Source organism: Pseudonaja textilis, chromosome 1 (genome assembly GCF_049901715.1).
Source record: "Pseudonaja textilis isolate UNSWEBS1 chromosome 1, rPseTex1.2, whole genome shotgun sequence".
Taxonomy (NCBI): domain Eukaryota; kingdom Metazoa; phylum Chordata; class Lepidosauria; order Squamata; family Elapidae; genus Pseudonaja; species Pseudonaja textilis.
The window spans coordinates 107,935,628-107,961,952 of NC_141990.1; the positions used below are offsets into that span (position 1 = coordinate 107,935,628).

A 26,325-nucleotide genomic window follows, 5' to 3' on the forward strand; every position below is an offset into this window, starting at 1 on the left:
AAACTAAAGACTGGCATGGCCAATGTATTTTCTCGCACTTTATTAAATATTAATATTCAATAATTTGAAAATAATTGTTTTGTTGATGGCCTGTCTTAATACCATGTTTCTCCAACAATACGGCCTCCTCCAATAGGAAGACCCAAATGTTTTCTAGGCATAAAATGAAATTAAGCCCCTCCCCCAAATTTAGGCCTATTTAAAAACATGCGAAATGTGGGGAAGGGCAGGGGGACTTACCATTAGGAGCGCCCCACGGGCAGCCATGCCTCGCCACCAGCTGCTCCTAAAGGGCAATCATAGCAGAGCACAGAGAGCTCCCTATTCCTGCCAAGCACCTTTGCTGCAGACCCAAGACCTTCAGCGCCTGCCACTGTTGATTTCCCTTCTGCCCATGCTGCCGCCGCATTTGGAGCTGGCACTTCCACGTTTGGAGCACCTCCACTATTTGGAGCATCATTGCCGTTTGGAGCTGCCGCGTCTGCATTTGGAGCTGCCACCGCATTTGGAGCACTGCTGCTGCATTTGGAGCTGCTGCTTCCGCGTTTGGAGCATCGCCACCATTTGGAGAACCACTGCCGTTTGGAGCACTGTTGATGCTCCAAACGCACTCCAAATGGTGGCAGCACTCCAAATGCGATGGCAACTCCAAACATGGAAGTGGCAGCTCCAAACATGGCGGGATGGGCAGAAGGGAAAGCAACAGCGGTGGGCGCCGAAGGTTTCAGGTCTGCAGCAAAGGTGTTTGGCGGTAATAGGGAGCTCTCTGCGCTCCGCCATGATCATCCGTTAGGAGAGTCTGGTGGCAAGGCTGCCCACGGGGCGCTCTAGATGAGGATGCAAGGGGGGGAATTAAGTCATCCCCGAAAAGACGGCCTAGCCATTTTTTCAGGGCTCAAAAAAATATAAGACCCGGCCTTGTTTTATGTGAAACACGGTAGCTTAAGCATGAATCAATTACTTTAATAACTTAGTTGGGAATTAACACTGTTATGAGGGACACATATTTATAATAATACATGGTTGTTTTTTTCTCTGTGAACAAAGAGCTGCCCTGAACCCTCTACCTGGAGTGAGCTTAAGTAACAGTCCTGGTGGATTTGTCTTTTGTGCATGCACATACATGCTCAGAATACTGGGAAAGATTCCTCCAAGCAGCTAGTCTTCAAAAGACTGTTCACTTGCAGCTTGTCCCTCCAAATATTTTTCACAACACAACTGTTTATTATTGTTGATTTCTTTCAGCCAATTGAACAAACAGCAGGTGATTATAACATGAATATTTTGTTTTACTTTGGGAGAAGAGAGGAGACTCATATCTTAGAAGATAAGATCATTACTAACATAAAGATATGTAAAGAATGGTTACAGTAATATAATATTTTTTTGAAAAATATTTCTGTGCTTATGGAATTGTGAGGGTTATACAATAGCAATGAAGACTTGATATTAAAATTCATGTCATCTCATATTGGATATAAGCTGCAAAATTTCATATTCTACTTTTGAAAATTGCATAAGGTCTTCAAGTACAATGTTTTGGAAATGTTCACAACAATGTGTGAAACAACCAGAATTAATAATCTATATTACACGGAAACAGGTTTTTGATGAAAGAAAAAAATATGTTTTCCCAGAGTTGTGGGACTGCATATAAATTTATTAAATAAGATACATTTATTTAATTCAACAAGTTCATTTATAAACCGACTTTAGAACAAGTAGACCTATAAATCTGGGCTGCAAAAGTCTGAATGAACACTGGATAAGAGGAAAGTGATATAGAAGGTCCTACCATTTTATGGCCATCTTTTGGAATCCAGATTTTTTCAGTCTGGTAGCTCTAAAATAATAGAATTCCAGTTTCAGACAAAAATGTAAAAGTTTTGAATGTCTTTATTAGGAGCACGTATCGTGTGTTTTCTCTATATCATATATTGAAGTTTGTTTAAAAGAAGATATATTTAAAATAATACCTGTTTTGTTTCCTTCTTTCTTAGCCTGCGGACGTGGATTTTATAAGTCATCTTCACAAGATTTGCAGTGTTCCCGCTGCCCAATGCACAGTTTTTCAGACAGGGAAGGATCTTCACGATGTGATTGTGAAGACAGCTATTATAGAGCACCTACTGACCCACCGTATGTTGCATGCACAAGTAAGTTATTCTTGAGTTGTTTCCTATTGCTTAGCCAATCACAATCATTGATTTCCCCTTCTCCCATTTAGTTCTGTATAGGACACAAAGCAACAGTAGAAATAGCAAAAGGGAGAAAGTTAGAAAGAAACAGTGTAGAATCTAATAAATTTAATGGTTGTATTTTTCAGTATAACCTGAAGCAGACGCTGAATAAACACATAACTGAAGGAAGTTGAATATGATTCTTATAGATATTTTCAACATGATATATGTAAGGTGGCAGAACATCAAATTAAGAATTTCTGAGAAGAAAATTAAGCCATTGTTGACTCATTTAATGAATATTTGCAGGCCTCTCAAAAACAAAGCTGTACCCCATGTTTTTGTAAATCACATTACAAAAGATTTTTTAAAAAAACCTTACAGTTATTTCAACTTAAGCATTTCAAAAAGAGCAAAAATGAATTTTGAAGAATTATCTGTGAGTCGGCTTCCGAGGTACATCAACTTATCCTTTAATTTCAGACATGAAAAGCTGGGAAAGGTCTGCAGTAAATACATAGAAAGTGCCTTTGTTTCCTTCATGGAAAATAAATATGGCTTCTTGTCAATTGAATTCAAGCAGGGTTTTTCGGTAGCGTGTGGTAGATAAAATGAAAAGTTTAAAGCCTGGCAAGCTTTAGCTTGAGTAATTAAAACATGAGCTAAAATTTCCCTGCTGATTTTTCTTTCAATCTCTACCCCCCGCCCCTGTCTTGTGTTTGTATTTAACAAAGGACCGCCATCTGCACCACAGAACCTTATTTTCAATATTAACCAAACTACTGTGAGTTTGGAGTGGAGCCCTCCTGCTGATAACGGAGGAAGAAATGACGTGACTTACAGGGTATTATGCAAGAGGTGCAGCTGGGAACAGGGTGAATGTGTTCCCTGTGGGAGCAATGTTGGATATATGCCCCAACAAACTGGATTAGCAGACAACTATGTCACCGTCATGGACCTGTTAGCTCATGCTAACTATACTTTTGAAGTTGAAGCTTTAAATGGTGTCTCTGACTTAAGCCGTTCCCAGAGGCTTTTTGCAGCTGTTACCGTTACCACTGGTCAAGCTGGTAAGTCATCGTATTTTAGAGTATATAGAACAAGAGACCTATATTGTTAACAACTGAAAGCCTTAACTCGCTGCACACAAATGCATCCATCTCTACATTGCTGGTAGCATGTTATTGGTGTGATACTGATTGCATAGATAGCTTTATGTCAGAGCATTTGGGTTTCTGATGGCCTGAAGTTTTCAAATTCTGAATGGTTGCCAGCCTGAATTTTGATGCAGATAGACTGGCTTAATAGTTAGGATAACTTACTTGTTAGCAGAACGACAACAACTAGGTTTGCCTAAGGCATTAGCATTTTGGTCAATGACTTTAAATCAAATCAGATAAATATCTCTTTCTTTGTGCTGTGTGGAATAAGTAGAACTCTTAGCTTTATATAAACAATGTAATAGCTGAGTATTTTGCAGCTCCATTAATTGAAATAGGTAAGTTATAGGTTTGCTTAAATTTGCTCCAGTGGGGCTTCACGGTGCTTAATGTTGGTTGAATTGTCCCTTATGAGTTTAAATTATTTTTGCATGTGTTCTTAATTTATTAAGGAATTTCTAAAACAGAGACACAGCATGATTTACTAAAGCTTTCACTATTCAATCAAGAAACCATGTGTCTTTTTTATATTACTGCCATCTAGTATATTCAGAGTTATATTTAATTTTGAAACAATTTGAAGCCTTCAGTAAATATCTGATTTACTTAGTGCATTCAGTATTCATAATCTTCTTCCAAGATTATGCTTCCAGTTTATTTTGTAGCTTCAGTTATTTTATGATGAAATTCAGTGAGACTACAACAATTATTATTTGTGGCTTATATTTATGATAATCTGACAGGTGAAATGAAACTAGAATGTCCCCAAAGGGGAAAATGTGTTTTAGTGATTTTGCATATTGAAATAGAAAACTTCCTATTCAGGTATGTGAAATAATAAATTGCTTGTTGATAAAATGGTGATCTGAGAATGCTGAGTTATTCATGCCTTTTTATTGTTGGTGGAAAGGAGATTGGTAACTGTAGTTGCTTTTTGAGATTTCAGTAAAATTTCTATATGAAGTTTTTTTTCAAGGTTCAAATGAATAACTTTGGACTAGAGAACTATTTTTGGAATATTAGATATTAGGTTATGCTTATAGTAGGCAAACTATATTCAGAGAATAAGATGGGATATTATAAGGGATTAGATGAATTCTTTTTCTTTTGTTTCATTGTTTCTTTTTGTTTTCCCATCAGTCCCCAACCAGACATTTATGCAACCACCATCTTTCCAAATGTAACTGGCAAGGAACATCACATATGCAATTCTAAATAGTTAATAATTAATTAATAATATATGTCAATTAATCATATGTATTTGCTTATGATAATTTCCTTGCTCCAGTATAAGAAATAATAAGAATAAATAAGAAGGAAAATATACATCATCAGTCTAAGATAAGTTTTGAAATAAGGGCCTTTTCCATCTATTGAGTTAGAGTACAGTAATTGGTATAAATTTTGCCAGTCCATATCATGTTGTATTGCCTTTGTTTCAAGTCACCGCAGTCACTTGATTTTCCTTCAAGAAAATGTGTGAAGAAAGCTGCTCTTAAACAGAAGATAGAACATAGAATTGGGACTGGAATAGACCTTGGAGGCTTGTAGTCTAACCCTCTGCCTCCCAGTCAAATGCCGTCCCAGTCAAATGGTTGTCCAGTCTATTTTTGAAAACCTCCAGTGACAGCATAAGGCTGATAAGGGAATAACATAAAGGTTGGGGATGGGGATCTGTTTTATTCATGCACTGGATATAAAATAAAGATAAGATCGTGAGAACACAGAAATAAAAGATATTCGGATAAATGATGTGATTTTCAACTGTTATCCTTTTTAATACTGTTGCTTAGACTCTATTTTTTGGGAAATGGGAGTAGCAACGCTGTGCAACATTATGATTGTGACAAAGAAGATCTTATTTCCTTCATTAGAGAGTTTCACAATTTGGATTCTACCACACAAAAGATCCTAAATATTTTTGTCTTAAAGTTGGCTGGGAAACTTTTATGGGACCTGAAATCTACATATCTTAAAGCTGCCAAATTTGAGAAACAATCTTAATCAGTTTGGCTGTTTTTCTGTTTGTCCTCATCCGTCGTCTTCAGACTCCCAAAGCTACGTAGGCCTAACTGGGGGTATTACAGTAGAGTTTCTGAGGCATATGCTCCTCTGTTATTCCATTACAGTCTCAGTCTCTTGCAATTCTCAACTACCATTAACTACCCCACCCTGAAATAATTTCTGGGCAGAGAGCACAACTTCCAATTCTCCATTTGGACAAGAACTAAAGTATGCTCTCTCAATTCGCCCATTCTTTGCCTGTGTTTGTTCTATTTGCCTTAAATTTGTAGCTGAGTATTTTGACTTTTACCTGTGCACTTGTATTATATGTTATTCTGCTTTATCATTATTGTACTCCTTGTCTTGTGTTTCTACATTTTTATTCCTTGCTACATAATTTATATTTACTTAATATGGACTGTAATATAGATTGATGGATCTATCCATTTTCATTTTCTAGTATTTCTTTTCTGGACCTATGCCTGTAATAAATTATTTGATTTGATTTGATATCAGCAGCTGTGGAAAATTCAGGAGAATAAATCAAAGTTTGCATAAATCACTGTATTCATACAGTTTTACCCAGACATAAAGTTGCGTAGGTCTTTGTGTATAACTTTGTACACATAAAAAAAAAATGACCTGAGGGTATAGGTATTTTAATTGAAAGGAATATAGAGAAAGGCTGGGGCTATGATTTTTGAGCAATTATGCATAACACAACCCTTTCAGTCACTTATGTCCTCCTAGATAGGAAGACAGTCTGAGAATAAATATTAAAATAATTTCAATCAGTCCAGTATGAATTTACTTTATTTTTAAAAATATTAAATATTCTCTTCAATTTAAAAGGTAAGGTTTGTTTTAAAGTATTTCTTAAAGCAACTTTACCTGGACTCGTGAAAATTAATTAATTGATTATGTTATTTAGGCCCAAACCTAACATTTCAGCCAGTTAGGACCATACTGTCTGTATCAACTTCAGCATTTAAAGCTTCATTTGTGGATTTACCATTTTCCTCCTGGCTGGTTATGAAAATGGAACAAGAAAAATGAACTACAATGTGCAGAAGTATAAAACAACAAAATAGGCAACCAAATCAAAGGAAGCCATTAACATAACAGATTGGGGGGAAAACAATGTTATCTGATGATAACTTGCTGAATTTAAATATACATACGTATTTTGTCCCTAGTTTTGTTGTATTGATTGCCAGTTTTTTCCAATGTCTGTTGACGTTGATTTCAATACATAAAGATCCTGAATCTCAGCATCAAAAGGAACTAAGTCCTTTCAGACAGTAAGCATTGTACACTATGTTCAAAACAAAAAAAAATCCATTTTATACATGAACCATTCTCTGTTCTGTATATGGAACAAGTCATGCAAGAAACCTTTTGTACATCTTACTTAGCATCAATCAATCATGAACAGAGAAAACCTTTTACTCATTTGTATATCAGTTTAATTTTGCTTATACTAAACTGCATTTTATGGTAATCTCTCTTCTTTCTATTTTACATCTATTGTTATATTTTTATTGCTTTGATCACCTCAGTAATTTAAACAGCAAAATGATCCCTGATTCTGGATCATGTAAGCACAAGTTTATTTATTTTTTAATATAATTTTATTCATAAACATTTTTGAATACAGCGTTTTATCTGAGTATACTATTTACAAGAAACAAAAAACAGCTAATACTATAACAAGTATTAACCCATTAACTAATAATAATATTAATAATATAATCACACATAAATTAATAGCTCTAATGATACTATAATAGCTCCAATATAATATAAATATCACCAAAATTTTTGAATACATTTTTTATGCTTAACTCATTCATATTTTTAGTATTTATAGTGGTTATAGTTATAAACCATCTCTGTTTTTAATACACACATTCATTGTTTTTCTTCCTTTATACGTACAAACCATTGTCCAGAGCTATTTTTTTATATTTCTTTCATGTTTGCTCATGCTTTCTAATCTTCAAGACTTTATGGGCCAACTAGACAATCTAATAGGAGAAGTAGTAAACACTATCTTACGTAAAGTTGTTTTACTAGAGGTAGTCCTCGACTTACAACCACAATTGAGTCCAAAATTAATCTTGCTAAGTGAAACATTTGTTAAGTAAATTTTGCCCCATTTTACAACCTTTCTTGTCATATTTGTTAAGTGAATTAATGCAGTTGTTAAGTCAGTAACATGGTTGTTAAGTGAATCTGGCTTCTTTACTGACTTGCTTGTCAGAAGGTCATAGAAGGTGATCATGTGACCCCAGAACACTGCAACCATCACTAAACAAACTGTTTCAAGTCAAGGGTTACTGTATTAGAAGCATTTTGGGATTTTACTCTACTATTCCATGATGATATTGCTGAAAGACTCTTATTGGGCACTTTGTGGGTGTTATACAGCTGGTGATAACTTTTCTTTTACAACTTTCTTATAAATATAAATGAAGTTATCACACTAGAGCAGGGGTGTCAAGCTGGCGGACCTCAAGCCATGCCCACCTCAGCTCTGCAAATGGGGGAAACGTTGCAAAACATCATGTGACGGCAATGTGACGTTGCAAGTTTGACACCTGTGTAGTCAGTCCTTACACACATAGCTCTATTACTTGTGAAAAGTGGGAGTTGGGAAGAAAATTTAGAGGGGGAATTTTACTTTACCCATTTTAACTCATTGATTTTATGCAAATGTAGTCAAACATATTTTTCCCAGGATAATATTGCAGGATCCAATCTGAGTTGGTCACCGGGACCAAAAGTTTATACTTCTAAGCTTTCAGGCTTGTGCTGCTGGAGCCCATCATCAGGGAACTTCTCTCTCCCCACAATATATGCACTGTGCTATTCAGCATGTTATATTTATATGGTATTTATATCATTGTTTTTAATGTTTGCATTTAGGAAGAAAATCCCATACATTTAGGAAGAGATGTAAGGTTATATATGATAGTTTCATTTCAGAGAATAGGTAGGGATCTCTCTTGATTCCAATGTAAAGCAAAACGAGACACGTATCCTGCCAGAGAGTCAGAGAAGATGTTAGTTACTTCATAAAATGTCCCAGAAAAAAAAGAGTACAGTAATCTTAGAAGTGTTGCCACTGCTTGTCTCAGCTTTGCAACTTTCTTCTCTTCAGTGCAGGAGAGACCATAAGAAAATAATGCCGCTATGAATATGTATATATTGTTCACATTTTTTTCTTCTGTGTGTGGCATGAAATGCATGCTTTTTCAAATTAGTCTATTGTCTATGAAAACTTCTTTTCTTCATAAACAGAGTACATAAATACTAGAGCATTCTCACATTTCTCAATTTTTTAAATATTTCCTTAGAATGCTACTTGCCTGGAAAAAGGGAGGTTTCTGCTTATTTGATTTATAAATAGATTTGGCACCTTTGTTTAAAACAAGATATTTTACTTAAAGATTATTAAGACCCAAAGAATGAAACCTATTTATTTTACTTTATTGTTCTGAGTGCAAATCAGTTTGCTGAATAAATTGTGACCTCCACAGTTAAGGGGCGAGGAAATATTTTAGAATGATTGATGACTATAATTATATCTAAGAAAGCTTGGGATTCAGTGGAGAGACTAGCTTCTGTTCATGTGTGTGCAGTTACACATAACAAATATACATTTATTATAGAGAAAAGAAAAAAAAATAGCCTGATTTATAGCTGTGTTAACTAGAATTCATACGATTCTTATTTATGTCTGATTGGTTGTACTGTACGAAGCAGTAGTTACTTTGTGTAGTCAGACTTGTTTTATGAGACTAAACGTGTACCCTATAACATTGCTATTATGCAATTAAATTAGGTGGTTATATTCATAACAATAACCCATTATGTTATGTTGTTTGAGTTTATTTACTCTTTAAGGTTTTATTCACAAAACACAAATCATTGCCTAAAGATAATATCTTATTTAAAGATATGGGGAAAATGACATAAAGTATATACAATTCATTATATCTTTTTTGTCCTGCCTGTGCAACATTGAATATTAATGAAAGAAAGTAACCATGCCATAAAAAGGGAAAATTAGTCAGTCAAGTCAGAGGAGACTAAATGTGCAGATTATTACAATCAAATACTTCATCATTTGGAATAATACAGAGGAATTTACATGACAGATTTCAAGAAACAGTTGAGGTTATGTTGGGCAGAATTATTTTATGTATATAATATATACATAAAATAATATAATTAAAGTGAAATTAGCATGCAGTTTTATAAATTGCAGTGGAAGATTGAAACAATATTTGTTTAGATCTATCTATCTATCTATTTACAATAAAATTATACAATTTCAATTTTCATATGTTTTTCTACACTATTACATGGCTAAGATTTTTTTTTAAATCTACATGCTATTATTTCTTTACATTTTAAACTTTATGTTTGAGTATATCAACAATAAAATACAATGATGCATGCTGTTCTTTATGAAGTGTATTCCATACCATTTTATAGAAAAGGTCCTTTGACGGCTTTACACTGCTTTAACCAAAATAACATTTATTACTCCCTGAGTTAACTTAATGTCAGGTACGTGACAGGATTTAGTAGCTTATTTTATGCTCGAATTAAATGAAAAGTCAGTGGATGTCTATGAAAAACAAGCTTCATATGAAAATAAGTCCTGCCATTCCAATAATAATGGGGACTATCATTTTAATATGCAATAAGCTAGATTGGTGTATTTTCTTTAAAAATGGTACCAAATTGTAAACAAAGAATAATGTTTTTCTGCTTTAAATAAGGTTAAATTTGTACATAGCATAGCATAGCATAGCATAGCATAGCATAGCATAGCATAGCATAGCATAGCATAGCATAGAGCTGGAAGGTCTTCTACTCCAGCCCCACTGCACACATAGCATGAAGAACTAGAATAAAATAAGGTTCTTTTTGTTCTATTTTGTAGGTTAAGGAAAATCATATATCTTACTAAGATAGTACAAAATTCTAAATCAAAACAATATAAAAACATCTATATATGTTTAAAGACAACGTGCAGTGACAACCTTAAAAACAGAGTAGTTGGAAAAAAAATTGTTTAAACAAACAAAAAAAAAGCTTTATGTCAGGGTCATATACTTAGGAAGCAGAAGATTTTAATGAATGGATGGATGGATTGATTTTTGTTTGTTTGTTTGATTGTATGCCATCAAGTCAGTTTATATATTACTGCTAGTTTTCTTCTCTGTCCTCCTACTGTCCACAGCATCACAACTTTTCCAGAGAACTAGGCCCTTATATAATGTCTGTCTGAAGAAGGATAATTTGAGACTAGTCTTTTTTGTGAGAACTCTGGGTTCTTTTGTTCAATGATTAATTTGTCTGGTTTCTTGGCTGTTTGTGGTATTCTCAGGAGTCTTTTCTAACATCAGAGTTCAAAAGCATAAATATTCTTCCCACTCAGTTTCTCCAAAGTCCAACTTTTGCTTCCATAAAGTGCCACAAGGAATATCATTTCCTGCATTTTTTTTATCTTTATAGGTATAGAAACTTCATGGCATCTGAATATCTTTTCTAAAGTCTTTATGTGTGCCAGTAACAATTTGCAGCATATTTCTTGATGCTTTGTTTCTTTACTGTTGATGGTTTATCATTAAAGGCAGAAGCTAAACATTACTTCAGTATCTTCATTGTCACTTCTAAAGCTCATTGTTCTACCTCTTTGATCTTCTTAGTATTTCATTGATTTTTAGTAATAGGAGCTGCAGGTCCTTTGCACTTTTGGCTATCATGGTTGTATCATCTGCATAGTACAGGTTATTTATGTTTCCATCTCCAATTTTAAACATGATCATCTTCCAATCCAGTTTCCCTTTATTCAGCATAGACATAAAAAGGGAGAGTGTGTAGCCTTGTTGCACTCTATATCAGGGGTCGCCAACCTTTTGGACCTCAGGGACCACCAAACTCATAATTTTTGATCCCAGGGACCACTAACCAGTTCTGTGGGCATGGCCTAATTTGTGGGTGTGGCTTGGTGGTCATGTGACTGGCTGGGGATGGCTTGTATGTAAATATTATAAATATTTATATAAATATTGAATTTTTTTTATTAAAAAAGAGCAACTTTTACCCAAAATCAGGCAAAGCAGGCAGGCAGATCAAGTTGCTCACAGAATCACAGATTCATTCAGAGATCTATCTATCTGCCATTGGCTAGCTCAGTTGGTCACATAAAATTTGTTTGCAAGCAAACTCATAAAATTTGCTAGCAAGCAAACTCACAAAATTAACTCACAACACACCATGTATGTAAATATTGAATTTTTTTTATTAAAAAGAGCAATTTTTACCCAAAATCAGGCCAAGCAGGCAGATTGAGTTGCTCACAGAATTATTCAGTAATCTATCTATCTGCCATCGGCTAGCTCAGTCTCTCAAATTTGCTTGCCGTGAGTCTGCACTGAATTTGCTTGTAAGCAAACCTTCAGTCCTAAGGAAGGTTTGGCAGAGCTGAAGATTTAAACTTTCTAAAGACTAGCTAGAAAGCAAGAAATCCAACCATTTCCTGCTTCCTAGCTAATCTAAAACTCCCAGCACAGCAGAACAGAAGATGGTCAGAAAAAGGAAAAATAACAATTTTAGCAGGCAAGTTTGCCGGGTAAGGAGTGAGTGGAGTGCCAGGGAGCGTTCCTGCGGGCCATGTGGGCAGTGCAACCTTGTGTTTCTGTGCAGCCTGGATTAATTGCTTTGTGGGGGTGCTTTGGGGGTGAGATTTCTCTGCGGCCCACCAAAATTTTCTCAAGGCCGACCCACTGGTTGGCGATCGCTTCTCTATATCATAGCATGTGGTCATTGAAAAGTAGATGGCCAAATATCTGATATTTTTTTCTTCACTGTTTTAATAGGAGATTGAACAAAAATGGGCAATTCCTTTAGAAGACAGAGAAACTTGCCTAGACAAAGTGTTTCCCAGTATTCATGAATGCGACTGGCTTCCCTTCCTGAAAGCCTCACGCCATTCCCCCTTTTCAAAAATTCTTTAAAACAAGACAAGAGGTAAAAACCTGCACAGACAGTCCTTCAGAGGTCAAGTATTGTTATTTTTTAAAAAAAGTTTTAAAAGCACCAGCATACGTGAAAAGAACCCTGGAAGTCTGAAGATCATTTTGAAGAAAATATACCAATGTAGGTATTTGCCTGTGAAGGCATTTACCAATGTAGGCATTTGTATACCACAAATCCGCTCACTTTTTCTTTGAAGGTGCCAGGGGCAGGTCTTGCCAAAATATCAGATCCAAAATAAAACTAGACCATTTCCATTCAGCCCAAAAGCTCTCCAATGCTTCATTTTGAAGGGTGCTCACAAAGCCTTAAGACAAGTAACAGTCTCATGTAGGTTTATTGTGACTTTCCCCAATAATAAAACATACTTCCTAGGACTATTGCTCAAACAAATTGACAGTATATTTTACTGCCAGTTCCAATGTAAGTGTGTTCTGTACATGGTGAACTTTGGTAGAACTCAATAGTCTAGTATCCTTGGCTTATGACCACAATTAGGACAAGAATTTCCATTGCTAAATAAGGCAGTTGTTAAGTGGGTCATTCCCAATTTTATGACCTTTTTCCTACAGTTGTTAAACGAATCATTGTAGAATCATGTTGCTAAGCGAATTTGACTTTCCCATTGACTTTGCTTGTTGGAAATCAGCTGGGAAGATTGCAAATGGCAATCACATAATATGGAATGCTGCAACCATTATAATTATATGCCAGTTGCCAAGCACTTAAATTTTGGTCATGGAGATGTTGCAGTGGTTGTAAGTGTGAGGACTGATCATAAGTTACTTCCTTCAGTTTTGTTGTAACTTTGAACAGTCACTGAATGAATGATTGTAAGCCTGGGACTACTTGTACATCATATTAATCATCAGTGGATGAAATAATTATATCAAAATTGTGTTTTAGAAAAGACAGCTTTTTAACTCTGCAAAAGTAAGAACACATTATTTCGTATGGTTAAGGAGATCTATTCTACACAGAATAGTTTTCACAACCTAATTGCTACTTTGTTTGGTTTTGTCTCTGTGTGCTTATCCATGGTGCACAATGGTGAATGAACAAGCTTGCACAATCTGGCTAGTGGTGTTCAGGTTGGTGACATCTTTCAGGGCCTCTTCTTCCTATCGCACCTCATATCCAGCACTGGCTCATGTTCTCCACACACAACTAGCCTTTCCACTAGAGAGGTACCCATTTATCTACTTGCAATGATCTACTTTCCACTAGAGAGGTATCCATTTATCTACTTGCAATGATGCTTTCAAACTGCTGTGTGGGCAAAGAGGAGTTAGATATGAGTCATGGGAGCTCACCCGATACCACGATGCTCAAACTGCCGGAGTGTGAACCATTTCTAATTGGCAGAGCCAGTGTCCTTAAGCCACTATGCCAACACGCTTCATAGCACACATAATTATGTTGATAATTTGCTAAGACAGCAGTAAATTTCTAGTATTATTTGATGTTCTTTTCCTACTTTTAATACTAATATCATAAATTTTGATTTTTTAAAAATATTTCTTTTATTAATGATGAATGAGAGCCAGACTGAAAAGACAAATACTCTGGTGGACTTATGTACAAGTCTACCAATGTAGTGAATTATAGCTACAAGCACAATCCATTGATCCATAGGATCATTAACAGCTTTAGTCAATTAAACCAAGTACCAGAAAAAGGAAAGGACATAATCATGATATAAACCTTTAAAAATTGTTGATTTTTAATCTGTTAATTATTGTCCTTCTTTTATATTCTTATATTAAATTACTATATAATCTTTATTGTAAGACAAAATAAAGTAAACAATACAATCTATAGGGGGAAAATACAGCCATAATACATCGCATTTAAGAGAAAGGCAGTCATATAGGGATAAATAATTATTGTGAAGCAGGAAAATTAATTTAGTATGACTAAGAAAGAAAGAAATATGTCATATAATAACATGCTGAAGATATCCATACTTCCTCCTTTTGGAGAGGATGCAAGAACAAGACGAGATGTCTGAAAGACAATTAATATGGATTTTGAGTGAGCAGTTCTTAATTATCCATAGCATGTCGACATGAGATAATTACTATTTCAATTTTAACAATATTTGTGATTTACAGCAGTACTGTAGAACATGGAAGAACCAAGACGAAATAATGTACTAAGAGTTACAGAATAGGATTTGTACCTTAACATGAATTAGCAACCTCACTTCAGTTAATATCTGATTGATTGACTGGTGTGTTTTTTTTGGCCAAATTAATATTATTTTTCTTTGTTATATATAGTATTTAAGCTCTTATAAATATTGCATGAAGTAAGTACCCCAATATAGATATATATTGCATGTTTGCACACATTGTGAAATGCCTATGGTGTTACAGGGGGAAAGGAATTATGCTTCATGAAATTCTAGAAATATACCCCAATCTTTCAGTATATATATATATATATATAGGGGCCTCTTTTCATTAGAGTAAGGCCCAATATACATATAACTTGTGGGTTTCTGGACAGTGTAATCATTAAGATTAAAGATACTGTGAGGCAGGGAAAATACATTTTAGTGCTTTTAAATCAAAATATACCAACTGCACTATTCATATTAAATTAAATAAATTCTTGAAATACATCTTTGATAGATTATTCCTTTTCTATGAAAACCTAGGAGATTTTCTGAAACTTTTAGACACATTTTATGTATAAATATTTGTTCAGCAATCCAATTATTTAAGAAACATCACCTATTGCTATAAATAGTCTTTAATTCTACAATATAATATAAAAATAAAGGCCAATTGATTAGCGTTTATTACAAAGTTTCCAGTGTTATTGGTGGTGTAAATACCTTTGATATGTATTAGAGTTGTAGTGCTAAGGGTTTTGAAATGTTATTGGCTCTTCTATGTTCAGACACCTGAAACAGTAAATATAATTGCATACCACTAGCTGTATAGCAATACAACTAAACAAATTAGACACAAAATTCAGGGACATACCTGAATTTATACATAAATGTCGTTTGTCCCATTTATTCAAACATGTGCTGTGTATGTTTGCAAAGGTTACTGGTAACCTTTCTGGAATATAATAAATAGAATACAAGCATGTGCCCTGTCTGTTCACAAGATCAGCATTATCCTGGTTTATTTTCAAGATTTATTGTAATTTTAGTCTGTAAAATTATCCAGAGAGGACAAAACAAGGCTGATATCTCTGTTAATTTAAGAAACTGAAGATGTAGATGAAGATGTATAAAAAATATAAATTAATCATAATCTCTTATTTCTTAATAAATTCATGTTCTATTCTTAAATATAATCATGGTTTATGCTAATACAGGTGTTGGCAATTCCTATTTCCTGACATTCTTGAAATTTTCCAATAGTGTATACAAAGTTTTGAGGCAACAACCACATATTTCTTGTGCAGTCTATTTTCTTGATAGTTGCTTAATCTAGATATATAAAAGCGAAATACCACTCACACATCATCACAAAATCTCCAGAAGTGTAAAGCCTACAAACTTGAAATTTAGTACTTATGTTCCTCTTGGCTTCTAGGTACTCACTAAGAAAGGATTTTTCGAAATGACCATCGGAGGATTAGTATTTCATGTATTATTATTAACATGTTCTGATGCTAAGGAGTTTTACTCCCACACCACCCGAAAAGAAATCTGTTCCAAATGCAAAACACAAGCAGAGGAAAGGAGTTTCAGTTTTAGTTTCACAGCAGCAACCATCTTTAGTACAGAACAGTTGAGCTAAGCGACAGCCGGGCTCCTTGCAGTGTCCTTCTTGCTCACACAGCAAATACTGCTTCAGTTTCCAAACAGCCCTCAACTCTCACACACTGACAGGACACTAGCCAGATGAATACTGATGGATGCTGATAGGGAGAGGCAGAATTTTCCCCCCTTATTTTCCTCCCAAAAAACTAAGCTTGATCACATAGTTTCTTAGCGAAGCACAGGTATAGAGCTACTTTCATAATTGAAAGAAACTGTAGAATGTCTAAGAACAGCATGATCTCCTCCTCCTCCTCCTCCTCCTCCTCCTCCTCCTCCTCCTCCTCCTCCTCCTCCTCCTCCTCCTCCTCCTCTGTGTGTATAGAAGAGAAATTCAATAATGCAATAGCTAATGAATAATATTTCTAATTCTTTCTCCTGCATTTTCTGTCAATTGTTTGGAGGGAGGAGATATGTTGTGGTTGCTTACTGAGTGGAAATGCTAGGGAAAATGGCTCCTCCTCTGTCTGTTATAATACAGTATGTTAGTAAGTTGTAAAAATGTGCAATTGGAAATACATTCAGACCCGTCTGACTTGAACTGCTGCTAACCACACCTGTATCTCAATTCAGAAAGCTGTTTGGCATAATGAGTAATGCTTAGGAGTTCCTGGCTCACAGTCTCTTCTTTGAATATATTGACATTTGGAACTGGATGAGTCCAAATTTAAACGTGGAATGAGAGGTTGAGAAGAGTCCCTGACATCTATTTATTTTGTTTATTCAAATTACTGTTCTCCTGCTTAAAGTTTGACAGACACCTTGCTGATTTGAAATTACTTAAAAATACCTTGTGGGTTTTTTTCACCTGCTTTTAAGCATACTTGAATATTACATAGCTGAACAGTATGCTGTTGTTATTACTGTGACAGTTTTATTTCTATGCAAAATGATTTGCATTAACAGGTAGAAACAAGACTGCCTACAAGTGAACCATAGCCAGAAATAACTCATTGTCTAAGTTTTTTCATTAATTTGTGTTATATTATATGGTAGAAGGAGATTGTTGTATCCATATTTTCTTATAATCACTAGTCAGAAAAGTGATTTTATGCTATAATTCTTTGGTTAATGTTAAATCTTGCACCTTTTTAGGTACTAATGCTATGTTAGCCCCTTATTAAGTCTTTCGCATCATACCTCCCTACAGGATAGTATTAATCATATTTTAGAGGGATTGTAAGAGTTTGTCCTCAAAGCATAGAGTAAAAGAGGTAATCCATTTGATCCCAGTTCTTTTCCTAATTTAATCTTTTATAGTTTCAGAAACTTCCCTTATTATTATAATATGTCTTTTCATCTTCTGTCTTTGGTTTTCTGTAAAATTTTGTGAAACATTTTTTTAAAGAAGTCATTAATTTTTCCAAGGGGATATCATGACCTTTGTACGAGTTAGAGTAATACTATTGAATTTTTTGTCCCTAAAGCCCTTGTTCATTTATACAGCATCTCCTTTGAAGTTTTAAAAACTTGTTTCTTTTTGTTTTCTTAATTTATACCCCAGTGGTTTCCTTTGTTTATCCAAATTTTCTTGTGCGTTATCGCTATTAAATTTAGAAACTTAAGTAAATAGGTGTTACTGATGCAGAATAGATCATTTACTTGAGTTTCATATTTTTTCTTCTTTGTCACCTTTTTGAAAATAAAAAACACCCTAATTTTCCATGTCAATATACAAACAATACACATAATCGAGTATCTGCAATCTGCTTCTGTTTCTAGCACTGTGCAAAAGTTCCGAAGCAGTGTACAATTTGCCCTTACCAAAATAGAATTAAATACTAACTTGTTATTGTAACTTCAATTCTTGAAAGAGACACTTTTGTTACCACCAAAAGGTAATAGTTGCTATTTCTAATATTCTTAGATGATACAGTGCTATTCTGCAACCCTACCCACTTTCATACATTTGTTACTTTATGCACTATTAAATAGCATTTTTTTCCTGTAAAATCAATGTTATATTATCACAGCAAAGTTTAGTTGATAGAATAATTTGCACTTGCACCGATTATTTATTTACTTATTCTTTATTTTTTTCTTTATTGAATTTGTTTGCCGCACATCTCACCATGAGGTGACATTAGCTTTATACCCTGCCTTTTGTCTAGTAGCTCAAACCAGTATTGAGGACTACTATTCTGCCTTTCCAGTTTTTACCTTCTCAAAAACCTCTGTAATGTGGACTGGACAGATGAAAAGTAAATATTCTGAAATCACTGAGTATTTTTTTCATCGCTGACTGAGTACGTGGTATTAACAGCACCTTAAATGCTGTTAACCCTTTTTTTTTTTTTTTAATATTCCATAGTTTGGATTTTGAAATTTAGCTAGTGTTAGCAGTTGTTCTTTTACTTGGGAATCAAACACCTCTGAAAAGCTTAGAAACAAGGTGTGGGAACACTCATCTTTCCTAGTTGCTTATCCCAGAAGTATTCAAGTATTCAGGAATTCAAGGACTGACTGAAAAGAAATGCTACCATTTTCATATCTTTAATTTAAATAGGAAAATTTTAAGTAAATCAAATGGGAAAATAATCCTTTGAAATGGGCCCTGTATTTACTAATCATGCAAACATCACCATATGTTAAATATCACATTTCAGTTCTTGCTATGTTACAGACAGAGGTGCTATTCGACCTGTTTGCACCTATTCGGGCAAACCGGTAGCAGTTATTTGGCATGGGTCACCGAACCAGTGGCATTCTCTGGCTGGCCACACCCCCAACCCAGTCACTTACGATCGCTCTGCTAGCTTTCCGTTCCCCACGGAAAGAAGAAAGGCATGGACGCTGCAAGTATCACTTTCCCCGTGTGAGTTAAAGTGTTGGGAGTGAGAAAGAGTGCAGTCTGACAGAAGGGGTGGAGGTGAATTGAGCCTTGGAACACTTTTGCAACGTAAAATAAATGCATTTTGGAAGCAGGTCTTTAAAAAACTTCTCCAAGGATTCCCCATGCACATTGCAAGTATCGCTTTCCCCTTATGAGTTAAAGTGCTGGAATGAGAAGGAGTGCGGTCTGACAGACGGGGTGGGGGCATCCACAAAAGCCTTGGAGAAATTTAAAGGAGTTGCTTCCAAAATGCTTGTTTGTTAAGTGCTCTGTGTGTGTGTGTGTGTGTGTGTGTGTGTATGAGAGAGAAAGGAAGGAAGGAAGGAAGGAAGGAAGGAAGGAAGGAAGGAAGGAAGGAAGGAAAGAAGGAAGGAAGGAAGGAAGGAAGGAAGAGGAAGTTAGAGAAAGAAAGAAAAAAATAGGAAGAGAGAGAGAGAGATAAAACTCTGTGCTATTATTTTTAATTGTTCCATTATTTATCATGTGTTAATATTTTACACTGTTTTACAGCTAGAGTGATTTTTCTGCCTTTCTTTTGCCCAGGGCTACCACATATTTTTCAGGGTTTACATGCATTCAATGTCAATAGTCCAGAGCATAAAATACACATATGTTTAACAAGAGCTGAAAGGGACCTTGGAGGTCTTCTAGTCCAACCCCCAGCTCAGGCAAGAAAACTGAGGATGCCAAACTCTGAGTAGAAATCCTGGGAAAGGGTCAGAATAATACTTAGAAGGGACCTTGGGGTGAACCCGATACCCTTTCAGAGAAATGGCTGTCCAGTCTTTTCTGAAAAACTTCCAGTGATTGAACACCCAGAACTTCTGGAGACAGGCAGTTCCACTGGTTAATTGTTGTCACTGTCAGGAAGTTTCTCCATAGTTTTAGGTTGCTTCTCTCTGTTCAGTTTCCATCCATTGCTTCTTGTTTGCATTCTGCTTCTTTGAAAATACATTGTCCCCCTTTCTTTGTGGCAGCCCCTTAAAAGCCTGTTGCTCATCACACTCTTGAATAAAGCATGTGAGCCATTTAGTCCTTTCAGTAGTCCATGAAAGTACATCTATAGTATGCCTATAATAAAGTCAAAAAAGGTGAACAACATTTTTACAGAACTATAGATAAGTTGAAGCTAGGTGACAAGGAATGGCTGGGAGGGGAGGGACCAGGTGAGGCACCCCTTGATGTGAGTGACATTGAGTTGGCCACGGCGACCCCACCACATGACCACCAAGCACGCCCACCCAGTCACATGACCACTAAGCCACACCCGCCCAGTCACATGACCACAAGCCACGCCCACCAAATAAGCCACGCCCACAGAACCGGTAGTAAAAAAAAATTTGAATTCCACCACTGGTTATAGAGCCCCTGATTATGACATTGAACATGCAAACAAGCTAAATACACTACTAACATGGGCAGCATCCTGCCCAAATGCTATTATCTTTCTTGGTGACTTCAATCTACCTCATATTATCTGGACCCTTAACTTAACCCACACGTGCAATCTTCTACAAAGCAGTAACAAATCTGGGACTAGAACAATTAATAACCAACAACACTAGACTTAACTGCCTCGATCTCATCTTCTGCAATAGTTTGAATTCAATTTAAGGAATACAAATTAAAGAACCCCTTTCCAACAGTGACCAGAACATGATTGACTTTTGTCTCAACATACGTCCACACAAAAATCATCGCAATGATGTAATCCCCAATTGTAACTTCAAAAAAGGCAACTATGATCTTATAAACAACGATCTCTCATCCCTTGATTGGCAATTTCTATTCACTGGATGCAATATTGTAGAAGACCATTACAACATATTTTTATTTGAAGTAAAAAAAGTCATCAAACTATATGTACCAATAACAACTCCCAAAACCAGAAAAATCAAATTACCCACAACAATAAGGAAGCTTCAATCCAAAAAGAAATTACTTTGGTGGAAAAACAAATCTGGTCATGTTGCCAACTTCAAAAGCTGATACAAAAGTTTATGCCACCAGGTAAAGACTGAATGTACCAATTATCACATTAAACAAGAAGAAGACCTTCTACAGACCAATTCCACCCATGCATTCTACAATTTTGTAAACAACAAACTAAAAGACTCAAGGTCCATCCCACCCTTGTAAGGACCTAATGGCAAAGACTGCAATGATGACACCATTAAAGCCAACCTCTTTAACATATTCTTTGGCTCAGTATTTGTAAACAGCAATGGATCATGCCCAGTATTTCCTAGTTCAGGGGTGGGCAAACTACGGCCCGCGGGCCACATCTGGCCCGTTGGTCATTTTAATACAGCCCACCTCTGGAAAAAAAATATTCCTCTCTGAAAAAAAAAAATCAGGGCCAGCCAAGAGAGACCCCGCGCCACGCGCCAAAAAATCACACAGACAACACTTCTCGGCTGGTCTCCTCCTCCTTGGCCATACAAAACAAACAGGCAGAGAAGGAGGAGACCAGCCGGCTGGCTGGGGGAAGCTTTCTGCACCAAAAGAGGCAGCTACTAATTTCCAGCTTTGCTCCGCTTCTCCAATGGTCCGGCACCACCCTGTTCTATGCGCCGGCTGCTTGGACTTACTGGGCCTGACACATAGGACAGGGCGGCGCCGGATGTTGGAGAAGCAGAGCGGAGCGGGAGATCATTAGCCGCCTCTTTCACAACACAAGAAACCTCCCCCAACTGGCCAGGTGCTCTCCTCCTTCTCTGCCTCCTTCTCTGCCTCTCCCCTCTTGCTCCTCACAGTTGCCCTGAGCTGGTGCAGTTCTTTACTTGGGCAGTCAGATGCTCACAGCAGCACCCGCAGCAGCGCCCGCAGCAGCAACAGGCAGTTCCTCCCGGGCTCCGCTCAGGTGTCTGGCTGGGGCTGTCAGGAGTCGCTACCGCCGGCGCGGCTCCGCGCGGCTCCTCTTGTGCTGACCCGGCCCGTCTGTCAAATTTTAAAAGTCAGTGAGGCCCCCAAGCCAAAAAGTTTACCCACCCCTGTCCTAGAACCACAGACAACTACAATGAACTAATACATATCGATTTTACAGAAGACAATGTTGAAAAAGCACTACACAATCTGAAACCATCTCTATCTATTGGACCGGACAGAATATGTGCCTACTTCTTTAAAAAGCTATTCACTACCATCGTCAAACCTCTAAGCATAATCTTTGAAAAATCTTTCAGGACCAGATCCTTGCCAAAACTACCTTATGCCACAAGACTTGAAATTCTAGACCTAGAAAACCTAGACCTACACCACCTTCGATCCGATCTAAGTATAGTATATAAAATCATACATTGCAATGGCCTACCTGTCAATGAATACTTCAGCTTCAACCATAACAACACAAGAGCAAACAATAGATACAAACTCAAGGTTAATCGCACCAAACTTGATTGCAGGAAATACAACTTCAGCAACAAAGTGGTCAATGTCTGGAATACTCTACCTGACTGTGTTTTCTTCCCCAAACTCCAAAAAATTTAACCTTAGACTGTCTACTATTGTCCTCACCCCTTTCCTAAGAGGTCTGTAGGGGGCTTGCATAAGCGCACCAACGTGCCTACCGTCCCTGTCCTATTGTTTCTTTTTTTCTTATATGTATCCATGTATTTATAACTGTTTTTTACTTATACCTATTATCTTGTAAGCAATTGACATAAATAAATAAATAAATAAATAAAGAAAGAAATAAACAAACAAACAAACAAACAAACAAACATGCTAACAATAGACCAGCTCTTTAAAACTATTACCAAATAACTGTACCCTTGATCTCTTCAACTAGTTGTGGACAGCCTATTGTATCTTTTCATTTGAGTCAAACATAAGCTCACAAAGATATTCCTTCAAATTTTGGAGAAAAATGCCAACTCTGGACTGTGTGGGATGGATTAAAATGAATAAGAGCCAATATCACAATTGCTATTTGAATGGTTCCTGAAATGTGTGGCCTATATGGTATGGCAGCTCCTTCTGCTTTTGAACTCTTGCTTGTCACAAAGTTTCCAGCATTGCATTGTAGTGCTCTAAGTTGATAATGGTGAAAAGGTCATCTCTGGCCTTGTGGCCTTAATAAATGATTTGAGTTTATTTTTTCTTATTTATTAAATTGATCTGCTGACCATCTCTCCAATAGAATTGAAAAAGTTCACAAAATCCATGTGAATTACACCAGTTGAATTCCCCTGAAACCACTGAAGCGTAAGGTTTATAATTACATTATAAAGTTTTATAATTTTATAAAGTTTTATAATTACATTCCACGGATGATGATGCATTTCTAGGTTATTATGATAAGCCCATGTTTCATTGGCTCAGTGCTGGGAAGAAATTCACTACCTTCCTTCTTGTTGAGTGACAGCAATTGCTGACAAATGTCAATTCTCAGCTTTCATCTCTGCCCACAGCATGCAAGGAACACATCATGCTCAAACCTTCCAATATAGAAGAACATCCATAATGCAATGGTCCACACGTAACTGAAGTTTCAAGATTGACAGTTATTTCCCTTTTGAGTGATCTGTCAATTGCTCTTAATCAGTTTATCACCTTTTCTCATGTGAACTTGCTCTGTTGCTGTCACAGATTGTCTACTTCATTCTTGATAACATACATCAACTCTTCTTGGTTCACCATCTGGTTGTTTCTTGCCCTAGCAATGTGGCAGTACTTAACACCAGCACATTTATTATCATTTGCCGTGAATTTCAATTGGAGAGACTCCTTTGGCAATCAAAGAAACAGTCACATGTTGCTTAAAACTCAGCAATGAATGCTCTCGCTTCAGGCTTTTATTTCATGAACAATAACCACACCTTTTTCTCAAAGCAACTTCCCTCCAACAGAAGTTAAGTAATGAATTAACTAATATAGCATAGCTTCTAAAACATCAGACCTCTCATCTGCTGCTGACATAAAAGTCTGGAAGGATTAGTTTCCATTCAAAATGTATGCTTATTTCTATTAATAGAAAACATTTACATAGACTCACCCAAAAGGTAGCTGGTAGTATGAACCTTCACTGCCAACTATTGAAACTGTAACAATAACAGAAGCTTAATAACTAATATGGATGTGGCATGCATAACAATTTATGATAAATCCATGAAAGGTCATTTTGTGAGGATATAAACTTTTTTAGTTTTTTTAAAACTTTATGATTTTTATAACTATTTATTATTATAGCCTTAAATGCATAAGAATGTCATTCATGACACTAGATAGTTTATTAATGTACCAATAGGCTTTTTATGGCATATCCATATTTTTTTTTAAAAAAACACAGTATAATTGCTGTTCCAACTTTGTGTTTTAATAATCTTTTTGTTGGAAATCAAATATAATCTCACACGGTGAAGAAAAATAAAATAAAAATGTACAAAGTAACTATAGTTACTATAGACTAAAAAGGCAAGGGTGTGCCTGAAGTTAACCTGTACTTTTAAATTTTTTTAAGTCTTTTGATTTATCTGTCACCTGATCTATCAGTAATGAATAATTTTCATGGAAGGTGCACTTTAATTACATTCCCATTTGACTTGCATTATCCTGCACTATCTCGGTAATTAATCTCACCAAGTATCCAATTTCGGCAGGCAGGCCTCTTGAATTATGTGTGCTTAAGTGTATATTTGGCCTGTTTTAAGATAGCCATATCTTGAGACTGTTGCAGGGATTCTACTCACCAACTGTTAAAATGTGACCTGAACTTTGGAGTGATCTGGTTGATTCATTTATTTTGTTTCATTAACCACTTTTTAGAAAGCTTGATAAAAAGCTTCAGTTCACAGAAACAAAAAAATCACTAAAATAGGCAAGATTTTGGCTATGTGTTGATGAAATAGTTAGAAAAAAGATAATGCTGAGGTTTGCTGAGTTATGCTGCTTTGCTATTCGTTTTGGGTGAAACTCCTGTGGCTAATTTATCCTACCATGTGAAACGGGATCAATGAAGGGAAAAAAAATGGCTCCTGGATTAAGGGTGAGAAAATTATTTACCCATTGTTCCTGTTTCACTTTATATTGCAAACGGACCATAGAAAGAGTAAGAGGCTTTAATTTTTTAACTACACTAATTGCCGAAGGAGAGGAGCAAGGAGAGTGCTATGTGGACTAAATCATTGATAAGGAAGGATTAGGAGAGTACTATTTTTTGTTTCAGGAAAAAACAGTATGTCCAAAGAAATATACTCCCTGCCACACCCCAAGTTCAACACTCCAAGTTGAACAGTTTCATTTCTTACCAGAGTGTATTTTTACTGTGAACCAAATTCTACTATCCTTCCTGATGTGAGGATAAATTTAAATAGTGGTGAGCTGGGCAGCAAATGAAATGATAGATAGATAGATAAATAGATAGATAGATAGATAGATAGATAGATAGATAGATAGATAGATAGATAGATAGATAGATAGATCGAACAAATAAATTAAAGTTATAATTCCATTTTTTCTGAAAATGGAAAGCACTTAAAATACTTAAGTTGGACCTACATATTAACACCCATAGTCTGGTAGAGAAGATTATTCTTAATTCTTATTTATATAATACTTTAATAGGATTCTAGCTAAGTTTTGCTGTAATTAAGTTTATTAAATTGTCCAAGCCATCGAAAATTTAAAAAAAAGTTTATTAAATTGTCCAAGCCATGGGAAAAAAAAACTGTATAAAAGAAATTAAAAATAGAAGCAGGAATATAATTAGACTTTTCATAGACTTTAAGGTTATATATAAAACAAAATGCTTTCATCTTTCTGAAAGTGATTGCTTTTGTAGGTAAGGGTATTCTGAACTTAATTTGAGCTAGCTTCTTAGTTCCCAAAAATTTGGCTTTAGTTTATGTATCTGATGCTATATGATCCTGCACAAATTTTAATGTGTTTAATATTATGATACTTGTCTATATGTTATATTATCTTAGATACCTGGGTGAAAAATTACGGTTTTAGTTTATTATCCAAACAAATTTCAGACATTCCTTTTTTATTTGCATAACTTTTTTAACACTTTATTTTAGATTTGCATTTAATTATCTGAATTCTTTTCACACATAATATAAATAACTTAAGAAATACTCCCCAGGATCTAGTATTTTAATTATTTAGTCCACTATTCTGTTTGCAACATCAATGAAGTGAGAATTTTTTTAAAAAAATGTTCAGGTTTTTTTGGCACAAATATCTGTTGCTAAGGGGTTTATTATGTGTGAACATGGAGAATCAGTTTAGTAGTTCTGATAAACTACATTTATGTAGTGTAATATGTGGCTGTGAGAATTGCTCTGAGTTATCTGTGGAATTTTT

The 26,325-nt window shown here is 35.6% G+C and overlaps 1 protein-coding gene across 4 annotated transcripts in view; it reads left to right on the forward strand.

Moving 5' to 3' along the window:
- Positions 1–26,325, forward strand: part of EPHA7 (EPH receptor A7) — a 175,327-nt gene that overhangs the window by 44,209 nt on the left and 104,793 nt on the right. For all 4 annotated transcript variants that reach the window (XM_026726711.2, XM_026726712.2, XM_087914084.1 and 1 more), the window contains exons 4-5: positions 2,001–2,156; positions 2,915–3,250. In XM_026726711.2, the coding sequence (XP_026582496.1) occupies positions 2,001–2,156; positions 2,915–3,250 (492 nt within the window). The remainder of the gene's footprint in view (positions 1–2,000; positions 2,157–2,914; positions 3,251–26,325) is intronic.